The sequence below is a fragment of the Oreochromis niloticus genome, linkage group LG8, assembly GCF_001858045.2.
Source record: "Oreochromis niloticus isolate F11D_XX linkage group LG8, O_niloticus_UMD_NMBU, whole genome shotgun sequence".
In the NCBI taxonomy this organism is placed as follows: domain Eukaryota; kingdom Metazoa; phylum Chordata; class Actinopteri; order Cichliformes; family Cichlidae; genus Oreochromis; species Oreochromis niloticus.
The window spans coordinates 25079918-25107026 of record NC_031973.2 but is presented as its reverse complement, the minus strand read 5'-3'; the positions used below and the strand labels follow the sequence as shown (position 1 = coordinate 25107026).

Below are 27109 nucleotides of genomic sequence, written 5' to 3'. Positions count from 1 at the left end.
TGACTCATTCTGTTACATAATGTAAGAGGCATTTCAATACTTGGATATATAAATCATCTTGCCATATTTGTACTACAAATAGAATTTTGGACTTACTTCTGTTTGTCAATGCCTTTGACTCACTTGAAATAAATTATCTGTCCCTTAAACAGGTAAGGCTGGCCCTGCCCTGAAGGTACTAATAGCAATTAAGTAAGAATACATTTCTATTTAGGATAATAGGTACATCAGCCAGACTCATCATGTAAAGAAATCTTTCTTTCTTTTTTAATTAACGAATTAATGAATTATCATTATTATTATTATTTTTTTTACATCTAACTGTACTACTAACTATAGAGGCGTAGACACATTAAAAGTCTTACGTATATTATGATTTTCTGGCATTATTACTATTATTAGAAGCTATATTGCAATTGGTAGAACCTTGTAGAACTTTCTCCTGTTATATCAGCTCGTGTCGCTCATTCAAACGTCATTCAGTCATAGACATTTGATAGTAAATTTATTAAAGAAATATTTAATATCGAACTGAATGTTTTGAAAAGCCGACTTTTTAAAGGGGCGTGACGTCACGCCGTGGGCGTTTCACACGTATGGCGGAAGGGCAGGTGCGGTAACCTCAGCAGGCTCTGTATCACAACAACCGTTATCCGCGCGGAGGGAAGACACCGAGGATCCAGAGAGGCCTTTGGATACGTTTTCCTGACTGAATAAAACAGTATCTCATTTTTTGCATACAATCTGGAGGGCCGTCGACATGACTCTGAACCAGAATCACTCGGAGTCCGGTGGTGTCATCATCAACAACAGTGAAAGGTAACGTTAGTTAGCAGCTGTTAGCTAGGCGTTACAGTTAACCAGCCACAGATAAGTTATACCCGCTCTTTGGGACGAGCGTCACACCAGACTCATTCAAAAATAATGTGGCTCTGACGTTTCATGGAGATAGTTTACATATCAGCTGCACTGCAAATACAACATTATTATTCGGTTAATACACACAGACACACCTGCCACACAGTAAACGCTGCACTGAAATTCTAACTTTTAGCATTTGGTAGCTTATTTTTTTTAAACAAACATATGTATAAAAGCCTTTGCCGAACACCGTGAAATAATCGTTTTGCTTTCATTTTTGACTACAGTATCTTTTTTTTTTACAAAGAGCCTTTTATATCATATAGTCCGAATTGAAGAGCTGCTCCTAATCAATGCAAGGCGATACAAAATAAACCTCTGAGTGCTTCACGACTAGCATGGCTATATTAATTATTTCAACGTCATATTTTCTAATCTAATATTCGCGTCGCATCTTACAGAACCCGGTCTCGGACTCTTAGCCGAAATATGGCCCTTCAGCCTGTTATATCATCACCGCAGACTAGGATTACATAAATGTTTAGTGGTTTTTAAATGTTATAATAAGTCTAATTTATCGAGGATAAAACGTTATTTCTCCTCATTGCAGGAATAGCTGAGCATATATTGCAGTGCAATAGCTGCATAGCCTTCAGTCTGCACTCTGGCCTGGCCTCTGTGCTAAAATATTTGTTTTGTTTATTAGCACGAGTCAAAATAATGGCCAGATTTTTCTAGAACATGCTGCAGTGTAATGATAAACCCATTAGAGCTAACCCGGAACCTGTAGTAAGCTCTGTCACTAGATGGCATGTTAATCCTCTGCCTATACTACTTTGTACTAAAGGCAATGGACAGTTGCACAATAACCCAGTGATCTAATTTTAAGCTTTTAAGATGAAAGTAGGTCACATGCTCATACAAACATTGCTGATTTTTTTTTGATGCACACAAAAAATGTTGAAAAGTTCACAAAATTCTGGTTCCTACAATCAGCTGGTTCTAGTGTCTCCTTTCTGTTTTTGGATCTAGTGTGCTGATGAATCATGACAATGTGGAGCTTGTTTTTTGTGACACGGAAAGGCTGCCCGAAGCCTTCAGAAAGAGCAAGAAGGGCAGCATCTACCTGACTCCATACAGGGTGAGTGACAACACCACCAAGTCTTCCTCTTTGTTTAGACGAAGCCTTGTGCTGCCATAATGATGCCACAATTCGCATCAAGTACTAGCAGAGCAGAAGAGCAGAACTCTATCATTCTAATTACTAAGCTTTAAGATTAGTTTGGGAGAAGCTGAGATGATGCTGTTTCTTCTTTTAATCCCAGGTGATCTTCCTGGCTAAAGGGCGGGATGCACTGCAGTCTTTTATGATGCCTTTCTACCTGATGAAGGGCTGTGAGATCAAACAGCCTGTCCTGGGAGCCAATTACATCAAGGGCACAGTCAATGCAGAGCCTGGAGGTAGGTGTACCTTTTCCTCGTTATGCTGTAATAGATCATGCAGCATCTTGTGTCTCTAAGCCCTCTCTTGAATATCTCTTGGAGGTGGCTGGGAGGGCAGTGCTACTTTCAAGCTCATCTTTGCTGCTGGAGGAGCCATAGAGTTTGGCCAGTACATGTTGCAGGTTGCAGCTCAGGGTATGTTAACAAAGCAGAACACATGAAATACTACAGTTCCTGATATTTTATGGACTTATTAATCGATTTACTGCCTCACATTTTCAGCATCCAGAGGTCAGCCTGTAACCGCTGGCTTTGGTGGATGCCCCTACATGGCTAATGGGGCCTACGCTTACCCACCTCCCCCTGCTAATGGAATGTACCCAGCAGGACCTCCGCCCGGCTACTCCTACCCTAACCCTCCTCCTCCAGGTAGTTTTCAGAATTGTCCTCAGCTTAGCTCCACATCTCGTGAAAGTGAAAACTAAACTGCAACTCTCTGTTCTCGGACTCCAGATGGATTCTACGCCACTCCTCCAGCGTTTGATGCCTCTGCAGCATACATACCTCCACCTCCTTATTCTGCTCCTCTGGGTCAGCAGCCACCACATGATCCAGACCTCCCCTCCTCAGCAGCAGGTGAAAATCTCCAGTAGAGAAGCTCTGACTTCAGCTACAGCCTAAATAAAAACACCATGCTAACAGAAAAAAGGGAGGCTGAATTTCTGCACGTGTTCGTTAGTCTATTTTATACTTTACCATTTCTATATCATGTTGGAACAGATCTGCTTACACAGGTCTTGTTAGAAAAGAATAGAATACCTTTGTCATTTCATAAATGTGCAAACATTATACAGACCCAGTATAATGTTAATGAAATGTCTTTTGTTACATTTTTGCTTTTCCTGCCACACCAAGTCAAATATCTGCTGTGGAAAACATTTTTGTCTTTAGGATATTTTTTTTAGTGGTATATAGATTGTTTTTAAAAATATCCTCCTTTATTGAATTATTACAGGTAAACTTTAAATTGAAAACTAAGAAAAGTAATTTGTTTTGAAAGTGTGGATAGTTTTTTTCCCCTCAAGATATTTGAAGCGATGCATACAGTACATTATTGGAAGTACTTAGTGTTGCAGTGGGAACTGCAACATGTTGCCTGCTTTCTAACAATGAATGCACTGCACTGATATCACATGAGCTTAATTCAGCCTCACAGAGACTTTGTACTAAGGAATTTAAGGTTAAAGATAAGCTAATGTCAGATCTCCAAAATATTTAAAACACTTCCCGCTGGAAAAATGCTATCTGCAAGTCAGGGAGATTCTAAACTGCCGTTCTTTTCTCTCTCAAATGCACCGACCATCGTACCTGCAGCTCGTTTAGCACCTCTCATCTCATATGTCCCAGGGGTTATTAGTAAGACCCATGTTTAATTAATGACCCCCTCCTTTGTCTCACTCGCTTTCCCAGCGGAGGCCAAAGCCGCTGAAGCAGCAGCGAGTGCCAGCTGTGCCACGCTGCCCCCTACACATGTGTACCTGCCGCAGGTGAGCTGCCCTTCATGTTTCTGCTATACAAGTTTTTTTTTTAAATGACAGTGTAAATCTTGTCAATGATTTTCTTACAGTGGCTGTGAGACAGTCTGTTTGAATTTCCATTTCTCATTGAATTGAGCTGTGTTTCCTTTCCATTTGTCATCTGTTTGTTTGTAGTCATTGCTAGTATTGCTGTACTAACAGTGACTGCAGATCCAAAATAAACTCATTTGGTGTGTAATTTGAAAAGTGAGGGCCTTTTTGCATACAGAGGAGAGTATTTTAGCACAGTGTATTTGCATGATATTTAAACGTATTGGTAAATTTAAGCTGGGGCATCGAGTCAGATTAATTTTCCAAGTGTAGAAAAAAAATCATGGTGAGAGTATTGTCTGCATCTCACTTATATCACTGTTTTTTTTTTTTTCATAGAGCCACACTAGCATTTTTTTGTTTTTGGGTTGGAAATTTGTGATTTCCTTTACAACCATTTCTAAGGTTTACAGAGAAAGAAGCAAAAAAGAGAAAAGGTCCAGTGAGCAGTTCTGTGGGTGAAAATGTCTTGTTTTGGGATGTGGTGGAATGTGAGATTCATATCATTAATGTGCAGACAGCAGATCTCCAGCAACTGTGTGATGCTACAGTCCTGATCAAAGTTTAAGACGCTTAAAAAATCATATTTTGCATGATTGGATCTTAACAAGGTTCCAAGTAGAGCTTCAACATGCAACAAGAAGGGCATCTACTGTCTGGACAACAGCTTCAGACAGGAGATGCCCTCCGTGCAGCCGTCTTCACCACTTTGGAGAAATGTGTAATTTGTTTCAGTGCTACGGTTAATGTAAAACACTGAAATGTAGCGATGTAGTTGACAGATATCAGCCTATTGGCAGTTAAAATGGCATTTAATGATGAATAACCAATATGTTATCACATCAATTTTTTTTCAGTGTGAAAGAAATCAGGTCAGATATTTTGCATAGGTAACATTTCGTGTTGTCCCCTGACACAAAAACAGAGCAATGAATGACAACAAATCCATAATAACAGCAAAATAATCAGCACAGGCATTGGCCATCAGCCATTAACATCAGAAACATCCCTACCTGCATCAGTCTGCAGAAGGTCAGCCAGTGTTTATTTATTTTCTCTCTACTTTGCTGTGACACAGTCACTGATGCTAGCAGCTATGCAGTAACAGCATCGGTGGATGACATGGTTAAGGTGTTACAGCAAGTGAAAGTCACTGATAAAACCACATTTTATGGGGTTAAAAGCCAGTTGTTTACCACAGCTTCAGTCTGTGTATGTCAGTAATCCAAGACCACTGTGTGTTCCTACTCTCCTGCTTACATGGCACCAACTTTCACATGCTCAAAACATCGTCATCTGGCATTGTTTTATTATACTCAATTGTATATAGCATTTGTATTCTATTTTATTCGATTGCATATAGTATTTTATTTTATTTTATTCTATTGTGTACAGTATCTTATTGATATCTTATACCAGTGTTTTTCTCTAATTTTTTTATGCAACTTTGCACTGTCCACTGCTGTAACAAAACAAATTTCCCATGCGTGGGACTAATAAAGTTTGTCTTATCTTATCTTATCTTATCTTATCTTTCCAGGACAAGCCTCCTCCCTACTCTCCTCCAGAAGACAAGAAGAACCAGTAGACCTGCTTAATGTCTCCCTCATTCCTCCTTGTCCTCTGTCCTCCATCCCGCTGGATCTCATTATTTCTCTTACATTAACCGGACAGTAGGAGGGCCAGTATGTTCTTTTTTCCCCCCAAGTTTATCCATTTTTTCATCCTAATCTCCTTCCAGCTCATCTCCATTTTGATCTAACCTTAAAGTCATCCTATTGCTTTCCCGCCTCAGCCTGCATTCCTTGTAACGACTCATATATTGTAATCAGCTTCATTCTCTTCAAATGCACCTTTACGTGATGTAAAGTAGCAAAGAAGAAGTGTTGGTAGCAATCTCTGAGGAAGAACAGATTGTTCAGGCCAAAGTGTTTGGAGTGGTTTTGAGGGCTTTTTTGATTAAAACCTTGTAACCTGATGAGCTATTTTAGTATTTCTTGCCTTGGAAGCCTCCCCAGAATCGTGCAGCAACCTTAACTTCAGCTGTGCTTATGATGTCCTGTGACTGTCTATAAAACTAGACTCAGATAAATGATAGTAAATACTTTGCTAACCTGTCCAGAGGCGAAATGAACGCAGTCTTTTATTTTTCTATTATTTGTGTGTACAGGCTTTTAATATGTAGACTTAAAAAAAAAATAACATTATTTTATCAAGAACACTAACCTAAAGAAAAACTAGCTTTTTTAACGAGCGGGTCGCAGGGTGGCGCTACCTGCTTTGACGTGTTTTGGCCGACAAGCGGACCACAAAGATTAGAGCGGCGTTGAGCCACAGCAGCCAATCCCTGATCCTGGATCAGAGCGGGGGAGAGGACGGCTGGGCTTTTGGAGGGACCGACTGCCAGGAGGGATTATCTTTATAATGTTGCAAGAGCAGAGCAGTCACCCAATGATGTCACTTCCTATTTTATTACGCTTCCAGACGTTAGAGAAGACGCACGGTCAGACTCATCATCAGCCTGCTTTCATCTTCACTACATTTTTAACATTACATACACAAACAGAACCATCACTGAACTCTTCTGTTTCTGCTTTCTGTGGTCGTGATCATTACTCTTCAGTTTGAGGTCCAATCTGAGTATCTCATCTTCTATTCTTCCTTCCTCTGCGGTCTCTAATCTATATACTGTATCTGTGGCACATCTGCGGCTGATTCTTTGCACTTTTAGAATGCTATGCATCGGGTTCCTGTATGCTCCGTCATGGCTGTGTGTAAAATAAAAATAAAGCTCTGTATTTAATTGAAACTAATTTATTGAATAATTACCAACTCGAGTAAGAAAACAAGGCATGAGCTCAACTGATGCATGTATGCATTGGACTGGATTTTAATAAAGAATTCAGAAGTGTCTGTCTTTATTTCAGCAGAGTATTGCTATCACAAGTTTTAATAGTCCACATTATAGTGCATTAGCAGTTCTAACAAACATATGCAACAGTCAGCAGGAAGAGTGACAAAGTTTTCCCCCAATCATTAGGCCAAAACAGCCAAATGTGCTTTTCCTCAGCTGTTCCTTATCTTCAGAAAACTTGTGCAAATTCACAGCAGTAACCCACTTTAAATGTGCTAAAAGTTCTCAGCTAAGATTTGTAAACCCTCATAATCTAAAAATTATCTGCCCCCAAAAAATGCACACACCAGTACAATACATCAGATTCCAGCTCAGCACTGTCAGCAGTCAGCACCATTTGTTTGCACAGTCATGATCAGATCGCAATGTGATAACGCGGCCTTCGATTTTCAGTTGTGTTCTCAGTAGTAACGCTACAGCCTGCGACATTTTTGTTTCACCTACAGTAGCTCACATACTTCTGTAGAATGAGCTCAGCATACATGTGAAAGTTATCAGAAAACACAATGAAAAGTTTGGACATGTATGAGTACAATATTTACCCTAAACATCTGAGCCTTGAATTTTTTTTCCAAGCATCCCCTTTACATTTGCTGTTTTCATTTGTATGTGGACATATGCTGTGGCACAGGCAGATATTCATCAGTTTCCATGTGATACAATTCACTCTGTATGATGAACATAAAGCTACAAAAGTGGACCCATTACACTTTTCTGTTGGTTTCTGTCTCGGTAACCCCGACCTCAAGGTCAAAGTCCAGTTTCCTGAAAACTTTATGAAAGCGATAACTCATGAGTGAAGTCACTCGAGATATTCAAATTGATACAATAGGTGAATCTACTAAAATAATGCTTTAATTGAACTTTGACAATATCGATCTTCACATTTGGTAAAAAGAATCATAAATTTCCCTTAGAGTTAATTCATGTTTTTCAAATAGAATGAGCGTAACAGGTCCTCGCCAACCTATAAGAAACTTCAAATACTGGAGTTTCATCCACCTTCTCATGTAGCCTTAAGTGCATTTCTTTAGGGCAGAGTCATGAACACTCAAATCTGACATATGTGTAAGACCGAGTGCGTTCAGTTGTCGTCCTGTGCTGGCACAGAAACACAACACAGTATTACTGATGCATTCACCTCCACCTCAGTAAGTATCTTTTTACTAATCACACAGCATATATTGTAATGCTATTTTGGAAAAAAGAACATTTGTTTCAACATGGGTGTGCCCTAATTAAAGACATAATCCAGCATGTATGCAGAGTTCAGTGTCTCATGAGAAGTCATTTTCCTCTAAGCTTGAACACCTTTTGTGGGTGCTCACCATCTTAAAATGGAAAACTAAAAATGATTTTAGGTAATGAAAGTTCAAAAGTGTGACCCACTGAAATGTAACTGTCTTTTTCCCCTACCTGAAATAGGACACACGAACATTATTTATCACATGTTAAAAAATGAATTAGTGTGAACTAAAACTGTAAATCCTTTTAAAAGCACATTATGTATGCATATAAACTGTTTCCTTAGCAACATCGTGGTAAGTGACAATGCAAAACCAAATGGCAAACATGTTAGAGGAAAGAAAATCCCAGTCAGTCAGTTCTTCTACTAAAAACAATGTAGGAAGGCAGTCGTCCCAGAAGAGAAAAGTGAATTTAAAAGAAGCTCCTAGATTGTTTGGAGGCGGGAGGAGGGGGTCCTTTATGTCAAGTCAGATTGTGGCCATGATTCATAGTATTCCTAGAATTCCACTTGTTCTTTTACAAGTCTGCTCATGAAGAGCAGAGGGTGATGCTGACCCCCTCTCCTATCCAGCAGGCAGGAAACAGCTCCTGGGTGAAGGCACAGTGGAAGGCGTACAGCCTGGTCTGCCCGTCTCCGTAGTAGGTAAGCGTACCCGCCTCGTAGTCCAGCAGCATGCCGATGCGGCTGTGATGGGAGTTGCCGGGGATGGTCTCCCGACGGCCATTGTGCCAGGCGCTAAGCTGGTGCTCGTCCAGTTGCAGGCTCCAGGACAGTTCATTCATTCCCACCATGCATCTCTTGCCCTTCTCCTTCCTGGGGATGCTCTCGTAGGTTACCTGGAGAGGAGGATACGCAGAACAAGGGAAACATTAGCATGCTGTGGCCATCTCTGTGGGAACAATGAATCCCTGTATAACACTTTAGGAAAATCTGTTGAAACATTCTCGACTGATTAGACACATCAGAGTAGATCTACTATTGAGCAGGTCCATGTAACGATTTACTAGGCAAGACCCAGAATGTCCCCATTAGCGACCTGCTACAAAGCGATGTGTCACAAAGCCACAGTGTACACAGCATTATGATATCCTTACCCCGAGGTAGGCCCAAGGCTTGGACACCTCCAGTTCCCAGTAGTGCTGTCCGTGTTTGAATCCCTGAAAGCAGAGCACCTGCCAGGTGTGATCAAAGCGGGCTTCATGTGCGGGGACAGCGCGTGGCCCTGATGTCAAGTGCTCAGCCCTGCGATTCTCCTGGGAAAGAACTAGATGCCCATTGGCTGTCCGTGGGTCAAAGGTCAGAGAGCATCGGTCTGTAAGAAGGAAGAAAATGAATCCGGCAGATTAAAGCTGGAATGGTGATCCAGAAAAGTCTTAGAGGTCCTTAGTTATAAAATGTCTCTTAGAACTCACAAGCACTGAGGCCCTCCTTCCCAACAGGGTGGCACGGAGCAGCAGGGCTGGGAACCACAGCGAGTACTGGCCTCTTGTCCTGAGGAGAACCTGGAAACCAAAGACAATGCATGAGAACACATGAGGACCGTCTGAAGGCGGATCAAGCTAACATGCTTCATCTTTCCTAGCGGCAGGTTACCTTCTCTGTCATGACCCACAGTGGTGGTCACAGCTTTCTCCAAGTCTTCAGACACCAGCTTAGACACTCGGGAGAGGATGTCGGTGACGCCGTTTAATCGATCCTGCAGGGTCGAAGTCACATCTGTGGAAATGTCCTTGAAGCGGGGGACTTCTATGTGCGATGATTCCTGTGAAGACGTGGATTTCAGGCAGCACTTTAATGAATAGGCAAAAGTTTCAATATCTGATTAATTACTTTGGTTTGACCTTAAAGGCACAACTGAAACAGTGAGATTAAGATGTGTATGCAATTGTTAAATGAAATAAAAACTCAATTCGAATGACAATTCAAAATCACCTGCCATTCACTGCATTATGACGTATGTCTGGATCCTCTACAGTGTACTCCTAGAATTTGTGGTTATTAGATTTCAGGCATCGTTTCTGTTAAACTGTGCAAGTCTTGCCCTAGCTGCCTCAAATAATGCCTCTACTTGTCTGGCCCACACACTGTCGATATGTAAAAGACGCCATTGTGATGTTACCCACAGGTCAGGAAAGCATTGCTGTGAAGCTGAGAGTTGAATATTTTCTCTGTGCCTTTTAAACCAGACAGATCGAGAGCAAAAACGTACAAAATAAACATCATGGTGCATTCACTGGCCTGGAACTAAAATCTGACAAAATAAACATATGTGAAAAGTTCTTAATGAGATAACAAATAAAGTAAACATTAATTTTCCCAGATGTCTCTTTGCAGCCAGTGAAGCCGCCACCTGCTGGCCTTTAGAAAGAATGAGGACTACAAGAAACTTTCGCACTCGCTGTACTCTGGGAGGCAATTCCAGCTTTTATTTATGGTCTATGGCTCAGCGATCATCTGCATGGATACTCATTTGAATAAATCTATTATTGCAATAGACATCTTTCATTTCAGTTGCTTTATTCTCTCTGCGCTACTTGTGACACTCAATCTGCTTTTTACGTGGCTCATAGGAAAAGCGTGGCAAGGCCTGGGCCACAACTCTGATAAACTTTGTAGAGGAAAGAAGCGAAACACTGAGGTTTTCTGTGACTGAGCAGATACCAGTCTCGTGTTGTTTAATTAAGCCCACATTTCGATATTTAAAAAAAATGCTTGTGCAGCCATCCAGCAGCAGGAAGCTTGCTGAAAGCTCTTCGCATCCACTTGTGCATGTTACATGAAACAGCAACCTGCACATACTTACCTTCACGAACTACTGGGACTATAAAATGAACCAACATAAAGCAACAAATCCTCCCCTTCCCAAATGTGTAAAGGCAGGAATACAAACCCTGATGAGGTCAGTATCAGGGAGGTTATGTAGTGCCGCAATTTGGTCTTGGCGCTCTCTGAGCAGGCGGAAGCGCTCACTGAGTTCGGTTAGTCGTGTCTCCGCCTCCGTGAGGGCTGCCTGCTTTTGGACCTCAATAAAAAGCGCTGTTGCCTCCTGCTTCTCAGACAGGATTTTCATCAGGTTAGAAAACTTGGCGTTCACCCAGGCTGACGTCTGCTCAAGAGTTACCTGTTAATTTAAAATATGCTCGGTAAAATAGTTGCTTGGGTTCATTTGGGCAAACGCTTTAGATTTCTGATTGATTTCTTTTATACTTAAAAGCCTCCTTTTCTGAAGCATTTACAAAGGCTTAAAGTGAGAGTTTACCTTAGCTTGATTGATATTCTCAGCCAAGTCATTTATACTTTTCTGCGTCTCTTCAAGCAGTTTCCCCACATCTGTATTCTTCCTTTCCAGCAGCAGCTGTAATGAAAACATATCAAATCAAGAAAAAAATCCTTTACTCTTTCACAGTCATACAAATATGTGATAATCATCATCTATAATCCACTCCCAGTTAAAAATCTGCAGAGGCTTTGTGTTTGTATACCTCTTGAGTTTCCCTTTCTTCCTCCAATATGACCCTTTCATGGTTCACGCACTCTGACTTTTCACATTCGTTGCACACAGACTTTTTGTCCTGCCTGCAGTAATAAACCAAAGGCTTTTTATGGTGCTCGCACAGCAGCATGGCTCTGGCCCCTTCACCTCCTCTCACCAGAGGATCCTTACATGAGGGGCCCGCGCTGTTTGCAGTCTCTGCCAGGACCGACAAGGACACATTACGCCTCAAGACAGGTCTAGTTTTGAACTCCTCATTGCAGATGGGGCACTGAGGGCCAATGTCAGACTGGCTCTTAATGTCCCAGTGCTTGCTGATGCAGTTTTTACAGAAGGTGTGACCGCAGGGGATGGTTACAGGATACCGGAAGAACTCCAGGCAAATGGAACAGTTTAGGTTTGCATTCTGAGACTCCATCTCTGAAGACATGGCAGACATCTCTGTAGAGGGAAACAAAAAAGGCTGAGGTTAGCCATAATATGACATCTTTCAAGACAAACAACTTCATTTCGTTTATTTAAAAATGTATTTTATTTTTGGGCAGGAAAATATTCTTTATGAACTGCCTTAACATTTATAGGGAAAAATAACAGGCGAGTAGGAAAGCAGCAGTCCCAAATTCTAATGTCAGCTACCACACAAGTGAACGGAAAAGCTAATGTTAGCCAGCGTTAGCATGCTTTCAAGTCATTCAACGTTAGCTCGGACTGTTACAAACGAATACTCGTCAAAATATTACAATGGTCAAATTATATTATCTTAAAACGGAGCACCATTACACGCTCACCAGCAAGATACTGTACCAAAAGAAAAAAAAAAATTCTTACCACGTAAACAGATACATTCATGCAGAACACTGTATGAATATCGCTAGATGAAGCGTTCCGGATGACGTATGACGCAAAAAGGAACGCCTTCACGTGCTTTCAACAAACCAATGAAATTAAAAAAAAAAAGAACCATATATTTTGTATTTTGTATGCTATGAGACAAACTGTAACACTGTTCCACTGTGAACTTTCCAGGACAATACTACTTAATTTATGTCTCTCATTTGCTTTATTGTTTGCACAATAAAGCAAATGATTTTGGTTTAATTAATGTAGAATAGATTTTTGCTGAAACATTCGCCTCAAAAATCCTTACAATGTTTTTTATGTATTAAATTTTTATGTTATAATGTATGTGACTGCATATATTCAGTTTTAAGTGTCTTCTTTTCTTTTTTTTTGCCTCTCGGCCACCGTATTCTATTAAAAAAAAAAGAAAAAAGTAGGGGCGGGGAAAGTCATTCCAAGATGGCGCTGCGCACGGTATGTGCTGCTGCTTTACGAACCGGGACAGATTTAGGGGTCAATAATGCGAGGACATTTGTCACGACAGGTATGGCAAGGTTAACTAAGTCCAACTATATTTGACAATTTTTAAAATACTTCCTGAACGTCTTAAATATAGAAAATATTTCGGTAGGCTATATTAGTTGCAGCAGAGCCCTGATACACGCTGTCAGATTACAGACATGGTAGAAACCTCATAAACAAATATGACGAATAAATTTGGTCAAGCTAAACATTTCTCAGGAAAAATTGGTGTGAAACACCTGAGGTGTTGTAAGAGTGTCAACACGTTTAATGCTAAACGGCTCATACATCAGTTACATTATTTTCTGGAAATTAGCTGCTACTTTTTTTTTTTCCTTAATTTTGTGTATGTTGTGTAATTATCCAGTGATTATCATATTTATCAGTAAATACTCACAACCACAGTTATAAAGGTGCAAAGATATCTGCCTTAGAATAAACGGGTAAAGTACGAGACAGTGAACTCATCACTCACTGACAGTTGACTCGGAGTGCAAAATGTCCTTTGCACATTTCCATTTGTTTTGCAGTTTTTAGTCATGCTTTAAAACCAGCCACAAGCTGATAAATAACACAAAGAGAAATGAGGGGTGATCTTGCTCCAAAGTCTGACTCCCCCACAGGCACTACACTGCTCTTCACCCAGTTAATTAACTTGATCTTCACTTTTCATGACATTTGTCTGATCCTCTGCCAAGACCCTAAAGACGTTGTTTTCAATTTTAAAGAAGGGGATTTGAATGCGTGCTCTTGTTCTTTCTCGCCACCACATTTCCTCACATTTGGCCCGTAGTTTTTACGTAGCCTTGCTTACAAAGTAGAAGGGCACTCAGGATGCACAGTCCTCTGCAAAAGTCATTGGTGTACTTCACAGATGTAGGCAAAGTCATTCAGCTCTGTATCAAAATGTAATGGATTCTTCCACCTCCACACTCAGATTTGTGAAATTTGGCACAGTAGCTTTGAGAATCAAAAGGCACAGAACCATACTTTGCTGCAGGAATGAATACAAATTTGGTGAAATAGAACAGCGCAAAGATGTAGCATTTTCTAAACCGATGTGTCTAACTGTTTGGGATGTTTCCAGCATTCCTCTGCAAACGGGTTCCTCCTTTGGGCCCGATGCCAAATGAAGAGATTGATGTTAAAAACCTGGCATCGGTAGAGAAGTATCGCAGCTACAATCGTTACTTCAGGCAAGCGGCGGAGGCGAGGAACAAGGACGTATGGTGGAAGACTTACAGGAGCTATGTGGAAAAAGCTAACCCTGAGCACGGTGAGATGATGGAGTGAACATTGGGGCAACATGATGTCTCGTAAATTTCATTTTTTAACAGTAAAAACTCCAGATAGGATGAAAGAATTCTGTTGTGTTTGAAGGCGCAGAGCGAGTGGACATTGGACTGCCCTACTATCAACCCTGCAGGACCAAAGAAGTGAGGAAGAGGAGGCAGGTGATGAAGGAGAACAAGAAGAACGTCGAGCTGGAGAGGGCGTCTCGTCTACGCACGTGTAAGCTTACATCAGTTTCTAACAAATTCTTCCGCTGCTCTGTTTTGGTACCCTGTGGTAACAGGTTCCTTGTTGTCCACCAGTTAAGATCCCTCTGGATCAAGTACAGGAAACTTGGGAGAAGACAACCGGGCCATTTCATGTTAAAAGACTTGCAGACCACTATGGGGTCTTCAGAGATCTCTTCCCCATGGCTTATTTTCTACCACAGGTTATACTCAAGGTCTGCTACAGCCAGGATAACGGCACTCATGTGCACTATGGGAATCGACTGACACCCACTGAGGTACGTTAAGAGATTTTGATTCTATCCCCCCCCCCACACCTTTTATAAATCTTCTTGCACCATATTCTTTGTCTGTTCTTTGTGGTCCTCCAGGCAGCAACGGCACCACAGATCAGCTTCAATGCAGAGGAGGGCTCCCTGTGGACCCTCCTGCTTACCTGTCCAGGTACACACAAAATGATCAGTGGACAGTCTTAAGAATGACTGGCTGTCTTTAATACTTTTAAAAATGAATCCAAACAGATAACTGATGGATTCTTTACTTTTGCAGACTGTCCAAATTAAATAGTATTTTTTCCCCCCTCAGATGAGCATCTTCAAGATAACGAGGCAGAATACGTCCACTGGCTTGTGTGAGTAGTCTCATACCAGTCAAATAAGCTTTAAAACTATATGTTGACCATGCTGTGGTTATGCTGAGGTTCAAAAGGGCAATCAGATAATTCCCAAGTCAAGAAGATCAATTTAATGATCTAATTTCCAAAATATAAGGTTTTCCACTAAATATGAGCATCCAGTTTCACAAAACATATGTGCTTATAGTTCCTTCATTTGACTGTGTGAGCTTCACGGTGCAGAGTGCCGCATTTACAGAGCTTTGTCTCACAGGAGTAAGATTTTGATGTCAAAACTAGTTTATAATCCGAGTACATAATTTCCTTATTGATTATTAAAGGATTCTGATCAGTGTATTAAGTACAGTTTTTATGAAAAAAGAGACATCTTGTGGCCAACTGAGGATACAACTGCTGCACAACCCCTTCGGCAAGAGAATCTGGTGGCTGTGTTCTGCTGTGGGAGCAGGGAGTTTTATCCTCTTACACTAGTATTTTCCACATGTATGGGTCTGCTTGAGCACACAGTCAAATTGGTATGTGTTTGTTCTGTGTAATCAGTTTTATCCTGCAGTTAAACCTTTCTGTGTTTACTTGAGTGGTCTCTGTCAGGACTGAGGACCACTAAATGATTTGAGGATGAAAATGAAAAGGCTCATATGCTCTGGTCCTCCTAGTCACCAGATCTCAACTCGGTGTGATACATGTGAGAGATTTTGAAACGGCTTTCCACCAACATAAACTAAACACCAGATGATGGAGCGTCTTTTGAAAAAATTGTGTTCCATCGCTCCAGTAGACTTTCAGAGATTTAAAAAAAAAAAAAAAAAAAAAAAATCAGTGCCAAAGGTGAAACACAGGCGATGCTAAGACTGGGGCTCATAAGGTGGAGCTGGTGACAAACTATTAAGTAGGGCATTTGTTTGCTCCCCAGCAAGGCAAACCCTAAAAAGGAAATGGAATAAAACAGAGCTTCGTTCACTGCTCTTAACTTGAAGTGTAAGATGTTTTGATTGGTCAGATCATCTGGATGGGCACTAAAAAGATTACAGTCCATTCACTAAGCTAAATAAATCTGGTTTCGAGTTATTCATGGATTCCTTGAATGACCCATGTCTCTGCAGGGGGAACATACCGGGCGCAGCAGTCCAGGCTGGCGAGGAGCTGTGTCACTACCTGCCACCCTTCCCTGCCAGAGGAACAGGCTTCCATCGCTATATTTACGTGCTCTTCAAGCAGGATGGACCCATCAACTTCCAGGAAAACATCAGGCCCTCGCCATGGTGAGTAGTACACTAAACAGAGTGGTGGATGATGTATTCTTTTTGGATGGAATTACAACAATAACAAAGTCCATCCCAACAGCAAGTTACAGCAAGATACCTGTGACTAGGAAACGTGTAGTGCTCAGTAGGTAGGAATAACACTAATCTCAGTGTAGCATTAGCAACTGCCTCCCGAACCACCCGAACCTGGCGTATATGTGCTGTTGTAGTGATGGATATACTAAACACAATTCAAATTGTGAGGTCATTTTATGTGCAAGTAACCCATGTGAGCCAAACTCTCAGGCTTCAGGTTGCTATAAACACTCTGCTACCTCGTGTTTTTTCTACTCTTGGCTCTAAAATGTCATTAAGTGTGATATACCATATCGATAACATGGTCATCTCAGACACATAGCAGAGAAGGGAAATTTAAAACCAAATCTTGTGTTTCTGTGGGGCAACCAGCATGAAGAAAGTTGTGGATGGATGGATAGATAGCTAGAGATATAGAGATACAGATCTCTCTCTCTCTGTGAAATACTAGCATCGCACAATCACTATAGGACCAGAATTACCACGTGTTATTGGAGACCACAAAAACTGCCATATTAAATATGCTTCAGACAAGTGGCTGACGCTCCTAGTATACCGCAAACCTTAATAAATAAGTAAAATCAATTGTCTTGACATGTTGACTTTAGCTCGACTTAGCACAAATACTCTAAATACCTTCTGGATAAAAATATGTATTGAGTTGGCACATAAATGTTAATCTGTGTGATACCTAAAAACACACTGAGCATGTACCGTCTCTCCACACAGCCTTTCACTGGTGCAGCGCACGTTTAAGACGGTGGATTTCTACAGAAAGTACCAGGACAACATGACTCCTGTGGGTCTGGCCTTCTTCCAATGTCAGTGGGATCAATCTGTGACAAATACCTTTCACAACACCCTAAGTGAGTCACGGTGTGGCAAAAAGACACCACAATACATGCTGGAACTTGTTTCCTGCATCTAACGTGTTCATCTAAATTGGGCCAGGATTTTTGTGACAGCTGGTAATGTGAGTTTAACAGTCTGCTTTCCTGCATCTTCTCCTGCAGACATGAGGGAACCCGTGTTTGAGTTCATCAGGCCTCCAGTGTACCACCCCCCACAGGTCAAATACCCTCACCGGCAGCCCCTACGCTACCTGGACAGATACAGAGACGGGAAAGAGCACACCTATGGAATATACTGATTATCAGACACATGCACATTTGAGGAAACAGCAACAACAATATGGACAATGTGGAATTATGTTTGCCATATTTATGTCAGGATTGTAAGAATAAAGCAATTTTCAGCTGGACTGGGGCTGCATTTTATTTACCTTTGCCAAAAAAGCACATTTTATACTCACTAAACATCAATTTTTAGCGTTTTATTAATGATAATCTGGCAGGGATTTTTCTAGCCAGCAACACCAAATATAAGTCAGCAACATTTAACAGCTCAATGAGAAGCAGGTACATGTCAAGTCAAAATGTAACAGAAGTAACATTTTTATGCCTCAAATATTTATTACTTTTTATAGTTTTAAGCCCATGAGACATTCATGTCAAAGACCAAGAATTTGTCTAAAAGCGTCTAGAAAAAGATACATTTATTCATACTTGATACTATAAACTTTTATTGCTGCAATTATGAAGCCTTGCTCTCTATAATCTTGAGTAATTATCCTTAATTTTGTGTATACTGAAGCGTATACTGAAGAAATGTCAGCAGATGGCACTGCTGAGTTAAAATCCCCAGAGACCACACGGATGAGTCAGAACTTTTCAGAAACCTTATTTTAACTATGACTCATATTTGATTGTAAATTCTTAAACTACAGATACTGGATGCCTGTGCTGGCATTTCTCCTGCAGTGTTGCTAACAGTGTGTGAAGAGTGGGAGAAGAGGGTTGCATTGACAATCCAACACAATGGGCAGCACATTGAACACATTTTATAAGTGGTCAGAAACTTGTAAATAACTCATGAAAGAATAAAGTTACGTTGAAACAAGCACACCATTGTTTTTCTTGTGACATTACCAATAAGTTTGATGTGTCACATGGCCCTCTTCCTATTGAAAAAACAAAAGTTGTATCCAAGATGGCCGACTTCTAAATGGCCACCATGGTCACCACCCATCTTGAGGAGTTTGCCCCCTCACATATACTAATGTGCTACAAACAGGACTTTAATATCACCAACCATTCCCATGTTATTACGGTGTATCCATATAAATGGCCCACCCTGTACAATAATAGACAGAGGGCAGAACCAGACATCTTTTAAAAAAAAAAATGTTGTCCTGTCTGGTAGCTTTTGCAATCAGAAATGTGATCTGAATGCATGGTGGTGCTGAACACATTTTGCTTTTGCACGAACAGCTATATAGAATCTCTCTAGGCTCCTCTTATTCATGTGAATCTTTTATCTGTTTGTGTATTCATTTCTTTTTGTGTTATTTCAGATATTACATTATATGTGGTATAATATGATAATGTCTAAGGCAAGGCAGGCAAGAGAAAACAAAAAGAGGAGGTGGTGGTGGCAGTGCTGTGACCAGTTGGGGTTTAATTCAATTCAGTTCAATTCAGTTTTATTTATACGGCGCCAAATCACAACAACAGTCACCTCAAGGTGCTTTATATTGTAAGGTAGACCCTACAATAATACATACAGAGAAAAACCCAACAATCATATGACCCCCTATGAGCAAGCACTGTGGCGACAGTGGGAAGGAAAAACTCCCTTTTAACAGGAAGAAACCTCCAGCAGAACCAGGCTCAGGGAGGGGCGGGGCCATCTGCTGTGACTGGTTGGGGAGAGAGAAAGAAGACAGGATAACAGACATGCTGTGGAAGACAGACAGAGATTAATAACTAATCATCAAATGCAGAGTGGAGTAAACACACGCAAGTTAAAAGAGCTGAGTGAAGAAGAAACACTGCGTGCACCTATTGCAGTGTAACTAGGGGAGGATTCAGGGTCACCTGGTCAATCCTAAATGTAACCTTTTTCAAAGGGGAAAGTCTTCAGCCTAATCTTAAAAGAGGATGTCTGTCTCCCAAATCCAAACTGGGAAATAATTCCACAGAAAAGGGGTGCAAAGTCTGAAGGCTCTGCCTCCCATTCTACTTTTTACTATCCAGGGAAACATCAGTAAACCTGCAATTAGAGAGCAAAGTGCTCTATTACCTCATACGGTACTATGAGGTATAAAGCATTCCTACGTATTTGTTTAACATTCGCAAATCCTGGTAAAAAACAATAAGACTTTTCGTGGCCTCATAGTGCTGCTGAAGGCCAAGGTGATGCAATCTGGTTTAAATATCAGGTTAGAATTTTAGGGCCGAGTAATACATTCAGTAAGAAGCAGGAAATTAGAGATCATCTAGTTATTTATGTCTTTAAGACATTTCTCCAGTTTAACTCATTAATGTGGGTCATCATATAATATTTCTACCTAAGGGAAGCATCTATAAACTAAATGAAACAGATGCCTCGGGTGAGCATCAACCTCTGATCGTTAAACTGACATGTTGCCTAATGATACCTAACTTGCACTTGAAACTCGACTGTATCCACAGCCCTGACACAACGACAGGAAAAGTTGGGAACAGTTTTGAGGAACCATGCAAGACTTTAGATGGCTTCTAAAATGTGTATATCGCACCAGTCCAGCAAAATACATTACTGTAACTTCAGGGCAAACTAACCTGTTTATCCTAAATTAAATTGCCAAGTAGATTTATGAAACCTTTGAATAACAGAAAGTTTGTTTCTCAGGACATTTCACAATATGAAAAAACAGAACTTCACATTATTGTGAATTTCACTGATCAGTATGGTCCTCTAAAACTAGACAAAACTAAAAGAATCGAGACACCTAAATTATGACTAAATGTCAAAGAAGACTATCACCATAATAAATTGAAAATTTGCTGTCAAAATGAACCTTGCATCATATACAGATGCAATATCTGATTTACGAATAAGGACTTTACAGATCGGCTTTCCATTTTTAGTTTATTAAATCTTGCAGAGTAGTCCTTACGTTTAAATATAACCTCTCTCCTCTGTGAATATTACTAAAAAAAATGAAATCAGTTGTCTTGACATGTTGACTTTAGCTCGACTTAGCACAAATACTCTAAATACCTCCCGGATTAAAACATGTATTGAGTTGGCACATAACTGTTAAACTGTGTGAGAACTAAAAACACACTGAGCATGTATCGTCTCTCCACACAGCCTTTCGTTGGTGCAGCCCACGTTTAAGACGGTGGATTTCTACAGAAAGTACCAGCAAGTACCAGAAAGTTCACCATGACTCCTGTGGGTCTGGCCTTCCAATGCCAGTGGAATCAATCTGTGACAGATACCTTGCACAACACACTAAGTTAGTCACGGTATGGCAAAAAAACAACACAATACATGCTGGAACTTGCACATCTTTCTAACGCGTTCATCTAAGTTGGGCCAGGATTTTTGTGACAGCTGGTAATGTGGGTTTAACGGTCTGCTTTCCTGCATCTTCTCCTGCAGACATGAGGGAACCTGTGTCAAATACTCTCACTGGCAGCCCCTATGCTATCTGGAAAGATACAGAGACAGGAAAGAGCACAACTATGGAATCTACTGGTTATGAAACACATGCATATTTGAGAAAACATCAACAACTATGTGGAAAATGTTTGCCATATTTATGTCATGATTGTAAAAATAAAGCAATTTTCAGCTGCACTGGTGTTGCTTTATATTTTGCTTTGTCAAAGACCATATATAATACATCACATAGCTCCACATCTTCATTTTAGGTTTGACAGCATTTCTAGTAGACAATGGGAGATGGTTTAGGGTTTGAGGGGACTGACAGCTGCTCCTGGGCTAGGCAGATCCCCACATACATCAATAGTTAATGAATAGTTAATGAATTGAAAAAGGGAGGGAGGGGCACAAAAGCTTGTAGAATCTGATTATAGCTATGACTCGTATTTCCTGTATATACTTATCAATTATAGTTGCCCATCTTTGTGTAAGTGAAAGGTCTGTTTACTGTCAGTTTAGATGGATTGCAGTTAGTTTAAAAACTGTTGTGTGCCTGTCTGATCAGAACAATGGTTTAAGCTTTACCAAGAACTGCTCATACAAACCGCATGGATGAGTGAAGGCTTGCAGCAAGATACAAAAGACAAAAAATAAAACTATTTAAGTACAACATGCCCTCATATGTTTGAAAATTTGCAAAAGTTTGTGGTTTTCACATTTTTTAATCCCTTTCAGATGAATGGTAAATTTCAATAACTCATGTTTCTTTATCTTGGCATTTTCCACATTGCTCTATATTAATCTTCATAGTTAAACTGAACCCCGTACGATCTATTATGAGCCTTGAGCCTTGAGACTGTTCTTCTTTTTTAATATTTATTGGCGGTTGGCAAAGAGCAGAATGGTGCATTACTGCCAGCAACTGGTGTGGAGTGTGTCTTTGCCCCTCTTTTTCTTCCAAAGCAAGATAATTAGAGCTGATGAGCTGCAGATGTGACACCTGCGCTGTGGCCTTTTTAAACCTCACAGGTGACTTCCAATTGTGCTTGGTTGCTGAAACAATGGGAGCTGTTTGGACCATTCTTTTTTGTCTGCTGACTGTTTGGCTTGCTAGAGGTTTTGTAGTTTCTTTCTGCTTCATTTGACATTTATGTTAATTAACTTAAGAGTAGATTTTTATAAGCTAAGATCTTGATACCGCTAAAGGTTTCTGGTGTAAAGATCCTGAAATATCACCTAGCTACTGCAAATTATGTCTTTTGGCATCAAACAGCATAAAGAATCAACAGAAACATGTCAAATGTAAAACATGTTCCTCCTGTTTTGCAGTCAATGGATCAAATCACAGACGGGATGAAGTGCTGCAGAGGGAAAAGACAGGTAAGGGGATTGGTGATAGAGCCAGGTCCCTGGCTTGTAACTCATACTTTGTTTGTTTTCCATCTTTTGTATTCTGTGACAAGGCTACACTCAATCATGTCGTTTGAAGTTATTAAATAAGAAAAATGATAGTGAAAAATGCTTAAATTGTTTAGAATTGGGTTGTTGCCAACACTTGAACTTAATGGTTAAATTATGTGTAAAGACAAATGTAAAGCACACACTGTCATAATTTAAATAGACATGCATTTATGTCAGTGCCTGTTACTGTTTAAGTGCTAACAGACTAGGATGAAGATGATATTTCTTAACCTTTAAAAGCTGCTAAATGTTGTAGTATAAACCCCCCACCCCCCCCCCCCAACCTGAGAACCTCTTGTATATATTTGGTTTTAAACATTTTTGTATAATAATTTTGTTTACAGGCCTTGGATCCAATGATGGTTCTATACAGAGAGCGCTCGCCCTGCTCCAGTCAATATTGAGTCAAAATGTTGATGAAGGTAAGCAAGATCCAGTTTTAAGTAGTTTATGTTGTATTTGCCAGTACAATTGTGTGGGGCACATGCATGAGGGCTTTGGTCGGTAGTTAGAGCAATGATGTTGTCATGAACTTAAAAATGCTTATCTACATTGTCCATTGATGTAATGTAGATATTTATGCAAAGGGATGCTTGCATGTGACCTAAATGGTTAAAGTCTTGTAGGGCACAAAGTCTGGGACCAATTACTGTGTGCAGTTTTGACTAAAGCTTAAAGATGACCTTTTTGTTTTTTGTTCCAGTGCAACAGGAAACTAATGAAGTGGACACTGAGGCATCAGTTGAGAACTTGAAATTTAAACAGCCTTTGAAAAAGCCCAGCAAAGTTAAAACTGAAACCCGCCCCCTGAAAACTAACAGCAGTGACTCCAACGCCACGGCGGGCGGCCTGCACAGTGACTCCAACGCCACGGCGGGCGGCCTGCACAGTGACTCCAACGCCACGGCGGGCGGCCTGCACAGTGACTCCAACGCCACGGCGGGCGGCCTGCACAGTGACTCCAACGCCACGGCGGGCGGCCTGCACAGTGACTCCAACGCCACGGCGGGCGGCCTGCACAGTGACTCCAACGCCACGGCGGCGGCCTGCACAGTGACTCCAACGCCACGGCGGGCGGCCTGCACAGTGACTCCAACGCCACGGCGGGCGGCCTGCACAGTGACTCCAACGCCACGGCGGGCGGCCTGCACAGTGACTCCAACGCCACGGCGGGCCCCCCCCCCCCCGGCCTGCACAGTGACTCCACGCCACGGCGGGCGGCCTGCACAGTGACTCCAACGCCACGGCGGGCGGCCTGCACAGTGACTCCAACGCCACGGCGGGCGGCCTGCACAGTGACTCCAACGCCACGGCGGGCGGCCTGCACAGTGACTCCAACGCCACGGCGGGCGGCCTGCACAGTGACTCCAACGCCACGGCGGGCGGCCTGCACAGTGACTCCAACGCCACGGCGGGCGGCCTGCACAGTGACTCCAACGCCACGGCGGGCGGCCTGCACAGTGACTCCAACGCCACGGCGGGCGGCCTGCACAGTGACTCCAACGCCACGGCGGGCGGCCTGCACAGTGACTCCAACGCCACGGCGGGCGGCCTGCACAGTGACTCCAACGCCACGGCGGGCGGCCTGCACAGTGACTCCAACGCCACGGCGGGCGGCCTGCACAGTGACTCCAACGCCACGGCGGGCGGCCTGCACAGTGACTCCAACGCCACGGCGGGCGGCCTGCACAGTGACTCCAACGCCACGGCGGGCGGCCTGCACAGTGACTCCAACGCCACGGCGGGCGGCCTGCACAGTGACTCCAACGCCACGGCGGGCGGCCTGCACAGTGACTCCAACGCCACGGCGGGCGGCTGCACGTGACTCCACGCCACGGGGCGGCGCACAGTGACTCCAACGCCACGGCGGGCGGCATATATATGAAGCGACTGAAGCTGGTGCTGGAGGACTTGACTTTGGCCTTGGAATCCTACACTAATTCCAGTTCCACAGTCCTGACACAATAGCAAGAAGACTGCTGGGTTCTTTAATATTGTTGGGAACAGTTTTGAGGAACCATGCATGAGTTGAGATTGCCTCTAAAATGTGTATCCATATACCTGCGTTGTTCTGCCTTGAATAAAGCGCTTAACTTCAATTTATGTTGCCTATTTGTCGTAGTGATCAAGGGACTTTACTGTGGCAATGACTAAACGGTTTCAAAAGTAATCCAAACCCTATTAAATTATTGGTGTAATTTGAGTAGGTAGGTGTTCAGTTTTCATTGTTTCGTTTTTGTTTTAAACTAACAAAACTAGTTTGCCAAAACTCCAAGAACCCTTTTTTCACTCCAAGCCAAGAATCAAAGGGAAAGGTGGGAATCTCATTGGTCTTTGGTATAGAAGTGAAAATGATACAGACGTCAAAGATTTCGTTTCTATTAAAGGAATTTCATATCCTTAAATTTGCAGATGCATTTTAACCTACGAAACCACCAACCTTCAGTAGCCAAGTGTCGATTCCTGTTTACTATGCGTGCACTAAAGGATGGCGAAAGTCTACCACAAAATGATTCCTGCTACCTGCACCAATAGTGTTGTTTAGTGCCTTTGTACTGAACCTTACAGCTCATATAAAGGTAAAATTCAGTGAGTTATCAGTCGGTTTCTCTCTTGCTATTACCAACACTGATCATGAACAGCACAGCTGTTCTGTACCCATCCATCATAATGCAATACTTTACATTGCATGAAAATAGTTGGCAGGATAAACTTTGAATAACAGTATACCCATTTGTTTCCCCCCCCTTCTTAAAAAAAACAAAAACTTACAACATAGATCTAAACTGTTCCACATTATTATGCAAATAGGATTTTACTTTCAAACATTCAATTTTTTGTTTTAGCTAAACCCATGGATGGTATTGTGTCAGGGCTTGGGATATCAGTCTCAGAGACCTGTCATCATTAGGTTACCAAGTGAGCCCAATTAAAGGAAAGCTGCTTAAGAAGGCTGTTCCACCTTATTCAGCAGGCCACAGGTTTCAAACAATATGGAAAAGATCTCTCTGCTGCAAAAAGTGTCAGTGCAATGCCTTGGACATGGTATGAAAACATTCGCTATTTCACAAAAACTCAACTGTGATCATCGTACTGTGAAGAAATTAGTCTGATTCAGAGAGGAAAACAGACAAATTCATCAGATTAAGAGAGCAGCTGCTAAAATGCAGCAAATGGGTATTTGAAGCTGCTGTTGAGTCTGGAGTCCTACGAACCTCAAGGTGTAGGATCCTCCAGGTTTGCAGTTGTGCATAAATCTACCATTCAGCCAACCCTAACCAACACATGAAGATTAATTTTCAAACATTCTTGTTTACTGATGAGTGGCATGCAACCCTGGATAACTGACCTCGTCATCCTAACCTTAGACCTCAACCCTATTGAGAGGCAGTTCACATGAAAACAGGAGCTGTTGGAGGCAATTCTGACATCTTGGAAAGAAATTCAAGCAGAAACTCTCCCAAAACTCCCAAGTTCAATGGATGCAAGAATTGTGAAGGCTATATGAAAGAAAGGGTCCTATGTTAACATCTAAGTTGACATCTAAGCTGCTGAGCTAAGTTTTATCTCATACAGCAGCTGTAACTTTAGCAGACACATTGTGTGACAAACTACTTATCTAACAAGTTTGTGTGTTTGCTATTACTTGCTATATTTCAACTCAGTGCTATCTAGATGCTGACGTACTCCGACCACAACTTATGGACTTCTGCACCAAAATTGCAGTTCTGGATCATTCTGGCCCACTATAAACACTGAGTATAGTGCCATAAATGATGCATAAAGTATATGGTTTTGCATTTTTCGTTACTTTGTTTCTTATACTTATTGGTCCCTCTATTTACAATCAGCTTGATGTTTGAAGGCATACAGTGTTTGACATAAAAACTTCCCTTAAACAGGTTAAACCTAAAGTAACAAGTTAGTCATGAAAGTACAGATATGTGTTAAAATGTAGGGAGTAAAAGTAAAAGGACTCAAAGGAAAGATATCACAAAATACTAAAGTACCGTAACAGTGTTTGTACTTTGTTGCTTCCCACCTCTGCTTATACTTTAAACTATTATCAGGGTAAGAACGATTCAGGTTTCATCAATAACACCACCAACATCTGCTGTACCACTGAAAACTTGTGAATTTGTCAGGTCACACAAAGTGGTGACAGTGTTGAGACTGAGTGAACTGTTACATTTTCCTGTCATAGATTGATATTTGTGGCTCAAATCATCCCCACTGCACCTTGTGCATGTTTCAAACATCCAAATACCTCACACTGCAATTATAAGTTTTATTTCTTGGCCAGTGAGACAATTCTCATTAATGTACATCACGAAGGATGTGAAACTGAGATGGAGAGTTTAAGCTTTAAGAGCATGTACAACATATTGGATTAACATTGGGCAGCGCTTAACACTGAGCGACTGCAATACATTATCAACAATCGCTTGCATCCAATGACTGTCAGTTTGGAATATTTTGTTTACATTGTGAACAGAAAATATTGCTACTATTGCTATATTGCTAAGCTACTTGTCTTCTCTGTAATCCAGTGTCACCAGAAACCATGCATGCCCAAACATGAATTGCTCAAATGTAGTGCTTAGCATGCATTCTCTTTATGCTGCCGTTCTGGTACAGGTTGGTATTAGGCCTTCTGCACAAAGAGTGGTCTTCAGAGCTACTCTGGGATTTTAGATGTCTGACAGACAT

At 41.5% G+C, this 27109-nt stretch overlaps 3 protein-coding genes and 1 long non-coding RNA gene across 4 annotated transcripts; 3 read left to right on the top strand and 1 right to left on the bottom strand.

The window, feature by feature from the left end:
- The first annotated feature begins 575 nt into the window (after positions 1-575).
- wbp2 (WW domain binding protein 2) lies at positions 576-6735 on the top strand. Its single transcript, XM_003438668.5, has 8 exons — positions 576-819; positions 1894-2002; positions 2187-2322; positions 2407-2499; positions 2587-2733; positions 2818-2940; positions 3775-3851; positions 5473-6735. The coding sequence occupies exons 1-8, from the start codon at positions 761-763 to the stop codon at positions 5518-5520; spliced, it is 792 nt and encodes a 263-aa protein (XP_003438716.1). The 5' UTR covers positions 576-760; the 3' UTR covers positions 5521-6735.
- trim65 (tripartite motif containing 65) lies at positions 6284-12577 on the bottom strand. The gene is made up of 8 exons (XM_003438669.5): positions 12417-12577; positions 11578-12029; positions 11355-11450; positions 10986-11216; positions 9689-9857; positions 9508-9597; positions 9190-9407; positions 6284-8931 (listed from the first exon to the last, which is right to left on the bottom strand). The coding sequence occupies exons 2-8, from the start codon at positions 12025-12027 to the stop codon at positions 8623-8625; spliced, it is 1563 nt and encodes a 520-aa protein (XP_003438717.2). The 5' UTR covers positions 12028-12029; positions 12417-12577; the 3' UTR covers positions 6284-8622.
- A 252-nt stretch (positions 12578-12829) lies between these two features.
- On the top strand, positions 12830-17705 carry mrpl38 (mitochondrial ribosomal protein L38). The gene is made up of 9 exons (XM_003438670.4): positions 12830-12972; positions 14038-14226; positions 14331-14462; positions 14546-14748; positions 14842-14914; positions 15056-15101; positions 16208-16366; positions 17174-17310; positions 17458-17705. Exons 1-9 carry the CDS (start codon positions 12888-12890, stop codon positions 17592-17594), a joined length of 1161 nt encoding a protein of 386 aa, XP_003438718.1. The 5' UTR covers positions 12830-12887; the 3' UTR covers positions 17595-17705.
- Positions 17706-21903: 4198 nt separating this feature from the next.
- On the top strand, positions 21904-24498 carry LOC106098420 (uncharacterized). The gene is made up of 4 exons (XR_003221431.1): positions 21904-22054; positions 22268-22318; positions 22744-22821; positions 23103-24498. It is a non-coding gene; the product is annotated as an uncharacterized LOC106098420 (long non-coding RNA).
- Positions 24499-27109: the final 2611 nt, after the last annotated feature.

Coding starts and splice junctions, on each gene's coding strand:
- mrpl38 (XM_003438670.4), top strand. CDS start 12,888: ATGGCGCTGCGCACGGTATGTGCTGCTGCTTTACGAACCGGGACAGAT. Junction 12,973..14,037: donor GAGGACATTTGTCACGACAG/GTATGGCAAGGT, acceptor GGATGTTTCCAG/CATTCCTCTGCAAACGGGTT. Junction 14,227..14,330: donor AAAAGCTAACCCTGAGCACG/GTGAGATGATGG, acceptor TTGTGTTTGAAG/GCGCAGAGCGAGTGGACATT.
- trim65 (XM_003438669.5), bottom strand. CDS start 12,027: ATGTCTGCCATGTCTTCAGAGATGGAGTCTCAGAATGCAAACCTAAAC. Junction 9,858..10,985: donor CTGATACTGACCTCATCAGG/GTTTGTATTCCT, acceptor ACGTCTTCACAG/GAATCATCGCACATAGAAGT. Junction 9,598..9,688: donor TGTGGGTCATGACAGAGAAG/GTAACCTGCCGC, acceptor TTTGGTTTCCAG/GTTCTCCTCAGGACAAGAGG.
- wbp2 (XM_003438668.5), top strand. CDS start 761: ATGACTCTGAACCAGAATCACTCGGAGTCCGGTGGTGTCATCATCAAC. Junction 2,323..2,406: donor AGTCAATGCAGAGCCTGGAG/GTAGGTGTACCT, acceptor TATCTCTTGGAG/GTGGCTGGGAGGGCAGTGCT. Junction 2,500..2,586: donor GTTGCAGGTTGCAGCTCAGG/GTATGTTAACAA, acceptor TCACATTTTCAG/CATCCAGAGGTCAGCCTGTA.